This window comes from Balearica regulorum, chromosome 4, assembly GCF_011004875.1.
Source record: "Balearica regulorum gibbericeps isolate bBalReg1 chromosome 4, bBalReg1.pri, whole genome shotgun sequence".
Classification (NCBI taxonomy): domain Eukaryota; kingdom Metazoa; phylum Chordata; class Aves; order Gruiformes; family Gruidae; genus Balearica; species Balearica regulorum.
In genome coordinates this window covers 80,415,566-80,428,321 of record NC_046187.1, presented here as the reverse complement: position 1 = coordinate 80,428,321, position 12,756 = coordinate 80,415,566, and the positions used below count along the sequence as shown (strand labels likewise).

Below are 12,756 nucleotides of genomic sequence, written 5' to 3'. Positions count from 1 at the left end.
AAAATTTTTATGCTTGTTTTAGGGGAAAAGAGAAATATCAATTATGGAAAATTAAAGCTTTTTAATTAAATATTTTCTTATGCTTTGTAAAGAACAGCTTGCTTTTCTTCCCACTTGTTCCCATGTAACTGAGTTCCTTTTATTTTAGTTCTGCTTCATAAACACCGGAGTCAAATAATTCAAGTGCAAGGGAAAACCTTTTATATCAAATTCTGTTTCATGTAGTAACAGTTATGGCACAGCAAAACGTCAGATGCAGAAGTATCCCTTTAACCCTAAAATGTCATGTAATGTAGTGCTTGGATGGTGTGGAGGTTGTTTGGACTCTGGTCCAAACCAGAAGAATTTTAGCGTGTGTCTGCTACCCGATTTCTTGGTGGGTGCCAGAACTTCACATACTTGGTTAAAATTTGAGTACTTACAACTGGAAGTAAACGTGGGTTTCTGCATTGTTTTGTTTTTCCATGGAGCTTCGAAGGGACGCCTTTCATCAGTAATTTACAGATCACAAGTAGTTAAGTTGCATACAAGATCTCCATCCTTGGAGATTTTCGAAACTTGATGGGACAAGGCCCTGAGCCAGCCTGTTCTGCTTTTGAAGTTAGACCTACTTTGGGCAAGAGGTCAGACTAGAGACTTGCAGAGGTGTCTTCCAACCTAAGTGTTTCTGTGACTTTGTGTGGCTAATTGGCTATATTTCTAATTAACAACATTATCAGTGAAATCACAAAGTTTTAGCAGGGTATTTTTGTGTCTCTCTAAATCCCTTTGAATGTAGATAGTGAATAGATATTCATTCAAAAGATAGTCATTATCCCTAGTACATTATGAACTAGGTTTATGACAGATGTCCAACTGTGTATGAAGCCAACTGATAGAAAGGAACAAGGTTTTTTTTATTGTTTTCCAGTGATGTTGAGAGGTATTTACAACTTACCCTAAGTAACAGAGTTACAACTTTATGGTTTGTTTATAGTTCACAAAACTAGAGGTTTCTATTATAGATGTCACTGCTGCTGTTTGTTATAGCATCAAAACCATGTTAGCTAATTTGCTGGCACTTAAAATATGACAAATTTTTAATGAGTTCAATTAACAGATGAGTTCCAGAGAAAGCGTGTGCTCATTCATGATGACAGACTTTTGATTAATGACAGCACTAGTCTGTCTTTGAATTCTGCACTCCAGATTTTGGCGAGAGCAGGAAGTTATCCACATAACCTATGTGAATTCCTCTGTATTTTTCAGGATTCACGGGGATGCGGTTTGGAAGCTGCTTCTGAGTATAACCATAATCAGGAACAGGACATAGAGCATTTCAAAACTTCAAGTGACAAAAGATTTCAAACTGACAGACAAACAGAAGCAGTCAAGACTAAGGAGCTTTTAGAGTCAAGTTTACAACAAGTCATGCCATTATATAGAGCTGATCTTTCTGACAGTTGTCTGCTGAAGGATACGCAGTCTCAATCTTTGAGTACCACTCAAACACCTATCTGCACCCAACATCAGACAGTTGCAACTAGTCATTCTGATGGTGGTGTCGAACTTCATCCGCCTATGCAGAAGGAGAGAGACACATATGCAACGAGGTCTGCAGCAGCAGAAGTTCATTTACTAGCTCAGAAGCAGCTGTCTATGGAAGAGTGTTCTGACGAAATGCCTAAGCAAATTACTTCTATCACCTTTTCATCCCGAAAACGTTTGCAGTCGCCATTGACTTCCATGGTCCTCAGCAGCAGTCTTCCTAGAGATGGTCTTGATGGGATAATGCCTTTGGAGGTGGACTCTGCTAGCACTGAGGAACAGAGCCATGACAAACAACGCTGGGAAAGATCTAAGACCTGTTCTCCATCGAGTCCAATGCTTGCTGGCTCAGTATCTAACGAGATTGCTTTTACTGCTGAGAAAGACAGGTTTCATCATGTCTCTGCTGACAGTGAGAGAGTTGGAGCTTATCAAGAAACAGACTGTTTGTCAGATCAGGATTCTGTAAGCATCCATGCTGATAAGAGACAGACCCTTAGCGCAAAAAATTCTGATGTTCTACCTCAAGATGTGACTGAATTGGGCAGGCATAGTGCCAGACTTGTGGGACTTGACTGCGATATAAAATTCAGTCAAGAAACAAACAGATTTAATGAACCCTATTCTATAAGCTCTTACCAGCAGGAGAAGAGCAGCCCACCTGGACACAACCAATTGTGTGAGAGCTTAGAAGGTTCAGATCCAGCTGTACAAACTGATCTGCTGAAGGGCCGTACTACATTATTGGAAGAAGAGAAGAGAAGTCTTTCTGATGAAGTACCTCTCATTCAGAAAAAGGTTGCAAGAGAGCAAATCAGTATGTCTCACCATTCGTCTACGGATCAGATTTTATCCGCCACGTCTGTATCTCCTTCATCACCAACTAAGAAAGTACTGTCTTGTGTCCACATAACTCTTTCCTCAAAGTGTAATAACTCAGAGCTGCATAGTGACTTGAATACTGAAAATGAGATGGGATCGTGGGATAAGCCTGAAGTTAATACTCAACCAGTGTCTTTAAAAACTCCAGAAACTTTAATAGAAGCTGTTTCGAAATTATCAGCTGCTGACTCTGTTCCAGAAGATCAAAGACCTTCATCCTTCCCGCTGCCAGTGCCTTCAGCACATCCCTGCCTAGTGCTTTCCTCTGTTACAAGCACAGCAGGGCAAGAGCTGCCTCTGCAAAGCAGTGAGAGACCACAAGGTACTGTTCTGGGTGCAGGGGAGTATAATCTGAAGAATATCTTCAACTCTGTAGTTCCTGCAAAAACTGGGAAAAGTACTTCTGATGCTACCACTCAGATAACAACAGAAAGTCCTGAAAAAACAACCTTTTCAGCAGAAATTTATGTTAATTCACAAGACTGTGAAAAGGCTGTCCACCAATCATCTCTCCAGAAAGCACATGAACTTCCCAACAATACAACTTCATCTCATAACAAGGTTTCCTCTTTCCCAAGGCAGGGTGGTGAGCAATTTAGTGTCTTATATGTATATGTAGACTTTCATCTATTCAAGATATTTATAGGTATTATAACCCAAAACCAAACCCAGCTTTTTTGTGGAAGTAACGTTCTTGAGATGATTTTGATATTTAATGTTGCTCATGTGGGGAAAAAACCCAGCCCTTAAACTTGGGCTTTACAGTCTTGTCAGTTGGGAGTTGTATAAATACAGTTGTAGTTTGGTTCAGATTTTTCTGGAACTGAATATGTTGGGTACAAGTCTGATTTGAGAAAATTTTCTGACCTTTGTTTCTAGATGATTTGGGTCACTTCTTAGAGTTTATCAAGAGATATGGCTGATTACTGATTTACTCTCTACTCAAGGTAGTACAAGAGCTTAGAGGAGACTATGCACATCACAGTTTTCTATAGAATAAAATAGAAAATGTGGTGGGCTTTTAAATCTGTTGGTGGAGGAATGTGGATGTTGCACAGTAGTTTCCCACAGTGGTGTCTTATACTACTTACATGTGTAGACTTGTGTAGTTTTCAATTTTTTGTGGGCTCCAGGCTTTCTATCTTTATTCTCAAGGCGTTTAAAATAGTATGAATTGAGAGAACAGATTCCTTCGTTGTATCAGAGTGCAAAAAATATTTCAGCTATCTGACAGCTTCTTCTTTTTGCTATTAGAAGTCAGCTAAGGTTCTGGTCCAAACAATTGCTGGAATTCTGTGATGGCAGCACACTGTTTTTATTGACTTGACAGATATCCATGCTCATTTAAAATTATTTAATTAAACATGGATCAACTGGGAGCTATGTGGGTATGTGAGTAATTTTTTTTTAAGTCAACGTTTGTCACCCTAGTCACCGGTTTAATACAGAGTAGGTAAGCCATTTTTTCTAGCTAAGCCACAGTCAACTTTCTAACCAATGGGTGGGTATTAATTAAACAATTAATAATTGCAGTTTCTTTTCCTAAAGAATATGCTATCTCTCCAGATTTACCACAGTGAACATCTTCAGCAGTCTCCTTGGATCCTGAGGAGGATTAAAGAAGTCAGTATTAAAGTCTTCTGCTAATTGCTTTGCCTTCCATCCCCACAGATCAGCCCTTACTGCTGCCATATAAACCTTCTGGAAGTACCGGGATGTATTATGTTCCTTATATAAAGGCAGGATCCAAAATTTCTCCAACTGGGTCAGAAACCAGTGTTGAGAGCTCTCGCTCAGGTACTTATTTATCTTAGGTCTTCCAAACACAAAATAATGGTTGTAGTTCATGGATCAAAACATATCTATTCTGTATGCAGAATTGTCTCAGGTGAGCTCTACTGTCCTACCCATTTAGAATGAATGTGTTGATTTTAATAGAAAAATGTCTTTGTACGTGTTCACACCACTTTGTAACACCAAGATGTATGAGTCCTGACTGAAGGCTATGGTTTCAATTGCTTTGATGAAAGGGATGTTAGTATTATTCCATTCTGGAAATGAAAAGAAAGAAGGCTCAATGTTTTACAGCTTGATAATTCTTTGCTTTCCTCTGGGAATTACTATTCAGGTTGGACTCTTTTATATCTCTGCCAGTTCTCCTTTTTTTTAGTTCCCTTATTTATGTACATTCTCCCTTTTTTTTATTAATTTGGTATGTGTGCTTTCTGAAATATCTGCATAATACAACACGCATTTCAGATAATAGCTTTCCCGGTAGTGAATTCCTTTCCTCCGTGTTTGGGGATTTCAGTGTGGAAAGTGTTTCTATAAACAATGTAACTTGTAACTGTGGTTTAAAATATATATTCATCTCCTCCCCACGTCCTCCCATCTCCTAGTAAAAAACTTCTCATTTACTGGAGGAAAGGACGGTCTGTGATTCATCAAGTTCTTTTGCTTTGCCTGCTGTTATTTTCCAGTTCTCTCCTATACGCAAAGAATGCATCACTTAAGCGTTATAGGTCTTATGTGCAGATTGTTTTCAGTCAGAGCTTTTTGACGTCCAAAGTTATTTGTAGACAAAACTAATATTACAGAGATGTCCAGTTCCTGACAGATGTGCCCCAGGGGAGTAGATTGATACAACAGTGACAGTAAGTGCAGAGGTTAGTCATTGTAGCCACAAATTGTGCTTGTAATTGTTTATGCATCTCTGCTCATTACCTTTTTCCAGTCTGTCTGTTGTAATATGGTCAAAACGAGAGAAACAAATGTGATGCGAGTCTGTTGTTTTGCAGAAACTATGATGCTAGATATAAAAATTCAATATGCATATGAAGCAGTGCAAGATTCTAGAAAATGTACAGCAGAATTAAAAAATAAATTTGTTTTTTTAAACTCCCTGCTGCAGCTAGGATTCTTAGCTCAGAAGTAGCTGCTGAAGGAAACTGTGTTGAGTAAGTCTGCTGAATGTAACTGGGTGGCGTTGACAAGGACGATAAATCAGTTAGGGGCCATTTTAGGTTTCTAACATTAAGGGACAGTGATATGATAGTAAGAACTCTGTTGGTGTTGTCTTGTATTCTTGTTTAGAGGTTATACAGACCTACTGTAGGTCTTTCAGTTTTTCTCCATTGCTATTCTGAGCTCAGAAAATGGATATTTACATCAGTTGGTGAAAATGTCTGGAATTTTAATGTGAACAGGAGGGAGTCTGGACATTCCAAGTCCTGTGTCTGGCTTCCTAGCAGACATGTCTAATGCTCATTTTCTTGTGTTCTTCTCTGCTTATTAGTAGAACAGGTAAATTTTATCTCCCTCTCGGGGAAGAACCTTGTCACCAGAGATTGTGGAAAACAATATGGCGCAATACCTACTGTTGCTGTATTAGTCACTAGAACTGCTCACTGGGGATCATGGTTGTTGGTTGGTGAAAAGACTGGTACTTGGCTAACAGGCTTTCTTTCAGACATTGTCTTTGTTGTGAAATTTCTGTATCTGTTTTTCCTGCTTCCTCTTTTTGCTCATAATTGTAGCTCTCTTTCTCTGCAGGGTCAAATGATGCTTTTCCTCCAAGGTTTCCAGCAAATGTGCTTGGTTTAAGGGATGATAATCCTCCAGACAGTACGGCTCTGAAGCATAAAAAAGGAATCTATAGTGAGAGGGCCAAGCCCAAGCTAGCCTGGGCTGAGGAGCAAATGATACCACTGGAAGCTTCCCCAGGTAGTTAAAGTGTGTGTTTAATTTTATGTGTGTTTTAATACACATGAAAGTAGAGCAAAAGAATTTCCTTTCAGGATAGTATTGCTGATGATCTGCCTGAAGATGCTGAATTTGACTCATTTTTCTCTTCCCCATCTTTCTGCTTCTCCCTGCCTGCCCAAATACTTGAATTTGAGTATTTGCTAGCATTCCAGTGGCCCCGGTGCTCATGGAGCCTTTATAAGATACTTTGGGTTTTGTGGGGTGTGTTTATTTGGGGTTTTTTTCCACTTTTTTAAGGCACTCTTAAGTTTGTGAAGTACAAGGTCTTCTTTAATTGTAGAAAATGACAGAAATTCCCTGGTAAATAAAAGCAGGCGGGATGGCTCTGTACACTGGGTTGGGGTTGTGTTCCTGCCCACAAATACACTGATGTCTTGTGATGTCATGTAAAGTGTCTCTGTAATGTTGGTATTTAAATGAATTTTAATTTGATTTGACTGATGTGTCTTTCTTCCTCCCTTCTATTAACCTTGTTGGATGGTGCTCTGAGGTATGAAGGTCAGGGTTTACTACTATAGTAACCTATTTTAAGACTTTTATTTGTTGAGAATGCTGACAAAATGACATTACACTGCACTAATGATTTTAACACTGTATCTCATGACGGTAGCTAAAATTAGTCCTGATGGACAGTCCTTTGTACAAAAACCTCATTTTGTGATTTTGAGTGGCTGATAAACTTCCTCAAGTCTGAGTAGGGATGAGGATTTTCGTTGTGTTTGAGAATTGCATCTTGTTCCTGGACGGAAGTAACTGCAAACAGAAAATTGCTGAGTAGTTGCCATCTCTCCTAAATGCTGCTATTAATTCCTTGGGGAAGCTGTTTATTGCACAGTACAGTATTTTGCAACATGTGCTATATTAAACAAAGAGTGAGCAAATTGCAAGGAGGTAATAGAATTGTGGCTGTTAATGAGGGATGGGACCTGAAATGTATGAACAGCGTAATGGATTCTGAATTAGAGAGTTCCTGCTCTCTTCTAGGCAGCCACATATACATGGTTTTTGGGAGCCCATTGATTTTTTTCTTAGTATCATGTAAACTTGTTATATGAAGACATTTAATGAAACAGATTTTTATGGAGTACCTCAGGGTGATTGTTGTTGTCCTTTTGAAGCAGGCAGCTCAATATGCCTGGGGTAAGGTCACCCCAGAGCTGTAGTGATGTATTGATAGGGATTCCTTCTGATGATTTTAATTCTTTACTTTAGAAGGGGTTTTCTTTGAAGATTTTCTCTTCAGAATGGAGAGTTTTTGATATTTCCAGAAGATAATTTAGAATGATTGCATATGACACAGTGAACTTCATTATTTTACGTTCATTTTACTTTTTTTTGGTAAATGTACATAGGGCCAATAGTTTAATTAATGCAACAATAAAGACAATGTTGTCATAACCTCATTTTTCTAATGGAAGAAATAATTCTCTGGGAGTGTTTGTAAAAGGTAGGGATACAGAAACAAGTGGAGTAAGACGGAAAAATGCTTTTCTTCATTCACCATAACTCAGAAGAAGAATGCTGGGTCATGGCAGTAGAGCTGAAGAAAGAGCGTGTGTATAGAAGCGAGCACTCGGAAGAAGAATCTTCAGTAACAAACAAAATATCATGTTGGAGCAGAAATCAAGGGATAGCTGTCTGGCTGAATAGCCTGGATAAAAATAAAAGGGGAACACAAATGTTAATATAAAATTATCTAATAGTATTTTTCTGTAGCTGTGATGGTCTAAAGACACAGGCAAGAAAAGAACTGTAAGTAGAAATAATCTTTTGTTAAACCAACCAGTACAGTTGGAAATTTAAGTAAGCTTTCTGAAGAAAGGCTTGCATGTCTAAAATCTTCTCTGACTTCTTCAACTATATTTTTAGATGGTCTAATAAAAGATTACCTCTACCCACAGAGCTTGTCTAGAGTTTAAATTATGCAAGTTATGCATTTTTTAAAAAAAGTTTCTCCATATAATTTTTTTTTTATTTTTTGCCTGTTTGCATTCCTTCCATTTTGTTGGTAATTTTTTAAAAATAGAGAAATAGCAAAAATTCTGCATAGTATTCCCAAACCTGATCTCATTTCTCAGGAGGATGTGGAGGAATCTTTTTACATGAGTATATAAACATTGACCTTGTATGGAAAGACAAATTCCTTGAGTTTCAGAGTTAGTGAGGCCGGGTCTGGTTATGCTACTCATGATCTTGACATTACACTGTTGGGAAGGGGTGTATAGAATGTAAGCAAAACAAGTGACTAAATAAAATTAAGGTTTGGGAGGCAGTGTTACGGTATGAATTCACACAGTCGTTAACTCTTCCTGAGCCTTATTGAGGCGTTATAAAAAAATAGCTTGTGATTCTTGATGAGGTAGGAAGGTATTTTCCTCCCAGGGTAGGGAGAGGCTTGGTTGTGGGACTTGCCACCCTTTTGCTGAATTGGTGGCAAAGCTTGCTCAAATGAAGAAAGGAAGACCTAGTTTCCAGTTCTGTTTTCATCAGTAGATCACAGTCATGGAAACAAAGCAACAAAAACCCAAATTTGGGAGAAATGTTGGAAAGCTAGAGTAAAACTAGGGTGAGTGTGATTCCTGCCATTAATGGAGCTTGATATGCATTTGCTGACAGCTCCCTGTTACCTAGTCACTGCTGTTATCATTAGTAAATGGACTGTTCTTTTTTTTTGATTGACTTTTTTATTTTTATTAAAGCCATTACTTCTCTATAAGGCATCTTTAAATGACATACTTAGCTAAAATGGCATGGGGAATATCTTTCAGTAAGCATAGAGACTTGGGAAGTGCTTCTGGCACTAGCATCTATAATCCCTGCTTTCTGCCTTGATGGATCATTGTATAACTCAGCCCATTATACAAAGAACATAACATGAAACACATTTTTACTTTTTAAAATTTGGTTGTTGTTTGGTTTTTTTTTTTTTTTTTACTGTATATTACAAAAGGCTTTACAATTATTTTGGAGTATATTCCTGCTAGCACATACTGCATGCATACTTAATGTATGTCTATTACAAATAAGTTTATAATTGGATTTTGGCATATAGTCCTTTATAATTTCAGATGGTAGCGTATTCTGGGGGGATTTCGCTGCTGCTGTGAACTAAAATGTGTCATCTGAGCTTGAAAGCAAAGCAGGACTGCATCTCGGTGTGCTATCAGAGATGGTTCTAGGAGCTGTACAGGAAATGGTATTGGCTGTCTTACATATAGTGCTATTCTGAGTTAGGTAAGAGGTAATGTTCAGACATAGCCTTAGGGGACATTGTACTCCCTGGGCATTTGTCTGAATAAAAGGCAAAATAAGTTGTGGCTGCCTGTTAGGAGTTTCCACAAATGTAAATGCTCAGTCCAAATTTTTGTCTGTTATTGTATACCTGTGGTGTATCAAGATTCCTCCTTCAGGTTCAGGTGGATATAATATTCTCTTGGATTCCATGTTGCATACGATAGAAAATATTATTTATGTAAGTCCAGAGGAGGCCACGAGGATTATCAGAGGGCTGGAGCACCTCTGCTTTGGAGACAGGCTGAGAGACTTGGGGTTGTTCAGCCTGGAGAAGAGAAGGCTCCGGGGAGACCTAATTGCAGCTTACCAGTATCTAAAGGGGCTCCAGGAGAGCTGGAGAGGGGCTGGTGACAAGGGCAGGGAGTGACAGGCCAAGGGGAATGGCCTGAAGCTGCAGGAGGGGAGATGGAGATGAGATGTGAGGCAGCAATTCTTCCCTGTGAGGGTGCTGAGGCCCTGGCCCAGGTTGCCCAGAGAAGCTGTGGCTGCCCCTGGCTCCCTGGCAGTGTTCAAGGCCAGGTTGGATGGGGCTTTGGGCAACCTGGGCTAGTGGAGGGTGTCCCTGCCCATGGCAGGGGGTTGGAACTAGATGGGCTTTGAGGTCCCTTCCAACCCAAACCAGTCTGGGATTCTATGTACTTTTAATAATGCTGAAATTTCATTTCTAAGTTTGTTGCATTTCGGGAGTGGGTACAATGATTCCCGCTTTTAATCCTTGGAAGCGATTGGAAGATGTTAGGATGAAAATCACCCTAAGATGTGCAGTTTGCTACTTACTTCCCTGTAAAGAAACAAAAATTTAAAGTGTTTTCTTCTCTTCTAGAACACACAGATCATCTGAAATCTGTAAAAACCACTCATTCGGTCTTCAAATCTGCCCAGTTCTACCTTCAACATCCAGTGCCCAGGTGTGAGAGCTACTTCCTGTCTAACAGCGAGCTATCAGAAGAGAGTTCTGGGATTGGACATGCTAGACCTTCCTCAAGGGCTGTCCTGCAGAATAGGAAAAAAGCACATCGTCATCAACGTGTTTTCTCTGTTCATCATAAAAAAAATGGTGAAAATGAATTCTTTCCGCTCACTGCAGAAGCAGATAACAGCAAGAACGAGGATCTAAATGTCAGCATATCTTTGGGGAATGAAACATCAGGGAGGGACCTACTTCAACATGGCAGAAGAGAAGCAGAACAAAAGACAACTAGATATTATCCTGATCCGTGTAGCCAAACCACCCACCTTAATGAGAATGTGGAGAAAGGTCTGCCACCGAGACAGAGAACCTACTCCAGTGGTAGCTTAGATGAACTCTGGATTAAGTTTTTGGAGTGCCAGAAGAGACATCAGCAGCATGGTTGTAGGAGTAATGGCGAGCTGTCCCTTGTTGAACGCCTCGATCGATTGGCCAGGGTCCTTCAGAATCCCATTAAGTATACACTAATACCAACACAATCTGAAAAGAATGTTTCTGAAAAAAAAAATAAGGGAAGAGAGCAGAAGAAAATAAGACTGCCAGAAAAGAGTATGTCTGAAAGTACCTTTGAGTCTAATGCAACACATGTTGAAGAAAGACCACATACCACCCATGATAAAAACAATTTCGCTGAGCTCAGGAAAAATAGGTCAGGAGAAAAAATTATCTGCCACATGAAGAAAATTTTGGAGCACCAGCCGTACTTGGAAACTCCTAGTGACACTTCCTCAGAGACAAGGCTTAGTAGAGGTCATGGCACCACAATCAGTTCCACCACCTCTGAATCAGATGTTGTGACCCAAATGGAGGTGGAAACTGCTACTCAGACTGAGGTGAGCAGTTCCATTTCCACCATTGACACTGCCAGGCTGATTAGGGCTTTTGGGCATGAAAGAGTGTGGGTGTCACCGAGACTCTCCCAGCTTTATTGTACCATCAACCACCAGAAAAATCGTTCTGGAAAGTGGGACAAGGGAAGTGGCAAAGCAACAGGTGTAGAATATCCAAAGGTTACTTCCGAAGGACACAGGAAAAGGAAAGAGATCCAGGTATGTGGTCAGTTAGACCAAACGACAATTTTAACTAATCCTTATAGGAACTCTTAAACTGCTGTACCATAGTAGAATTGGTTAGTTGGAGAATCATTTAAAATTTCTCAGAGTGTGTTGTTTATATGGTAGGCTTCTGTCTTTGATCTAAGTAGCTCAAACAAGTCTCAGTGCCTTTCCAGGAAAAAGGCGAGATCAAAATATCTTAAAACATCAATTATGCTTTCTTTACCTTTGTTCTTATTTGTCTTTTTTCTCTTTCGTTATTTGTGTCGGGAAGCAGGTTCCTGCTGTATCTGATTTATAGTTACCTGCAGGTTGTGCTTTAACAGTGCTGAAGACAGTGGTGCTAAGTTGAGGTTGTAGATTTTGACTGCATATTGCTACCTAAACATCTCTGGGCAGCAATAAATAGCGCTTCATAAAAATTGTAATTATTATTTGAATTTTCTTACTCTTGGTCTCCTGGAACAGGTTGCCCAGAGGGGTTCCCCATCCCTGGAAGTGTTTAAGACCAGGTTGGATGAGGCTTTGGGGAACATGGTCTAGTGGAAGGTGTCCCTGCCCGCAGCAGGGGGGTTGGAACTAGGTGATCTTTGAGGTCCCTTCCAACTCAAACCATTCTATGATTCTACTTTAAATGCTGGAATTATTTTGTCTTGCTGAGTGTTGGTTGTAAGCTTCTTGAGTTTCTGTATTTGGCAGTTTAGACGTATGAAGACCAAGTCTGGGCCCTAAGGATTCTAGGTGAAAAGTCTGGAGTCAAGCTGTTTTAAAGCGGAGAAAATCTTCGTGATTACTTCAGTTGAATTTGGCCATTGCCTTTTGGAAGAGAAATGGAAATTAATTTCCTGAAAGGGGTCCTTGACATGGATTTGGTGATTATAGTAAGAAATTACAGAGCTTTGGTGTTCTGTAATATGCATTAATGCTGAAAAGCACAGGAATAAGTGCGAAATACTTCTTTTTTTTTGTATTGCCAGAGGAAAGTGGTAGTGTTATCATTACTAATAAATTTCATTGAAATGAGTTAGGGTTTGCTTTTTTTTTTTTTTTTAATAGAAACAACTCAAACTTGGTCTGTATGTCAAGTAAGCTAATGAATACATGTTTGGGGAAGAAATAGTCTTTTTCGAGACTATGAATGGTTTAAAAAATATTTTATTTAAAGATAATTATCATAAACTTTGCAACATTAGGACCATTAATCAGAACACTGACCATTTAACCATGAAATTAGGATCCAACATTTCTTTATGGTTATAGTAT

General features: G+C 39.3%; 1 protein-coding gene across 7 annotated transcripts in view; it reads left to right on the top strand.

Moving 5' to 3' along the window:
• The window catches only part of ALMS1 (ALMS1 centrosome and basal body associated protein), a 78,489-nt gene that overhangs the window by 47,981 nt on the left and 17,752 nt on the right, over nt 1-12,756 (top strand). For 5 of the 7 annotated variants that reach the window (XM_075752854.1, XM_075752852.1, XM_075752853.1 and 2 more), the window contains exons 9-12: nt 1,249-2,995; nt 4,081-4,206; nt 5,962-6,132; nt 10,292-11,487. In XM_075752854.1, coding sequence (XP_075608969.1) covers nt 1,249-2,995; nt 4,081-4,206; nt 5,962-6,132; nt 10,292-11,487 — 3,240 coding nt within the window. The remainder of the gene's footprint in view (nt 1-1,248; nt 2,996-4,080; nt 4,207-5,961; nt 6,133-10,291; nt 11,488-12,756) is intronic. The other 2 variants (XM_075752857.1, XM_075752856.1) reach the window with 2 other exon arrangements.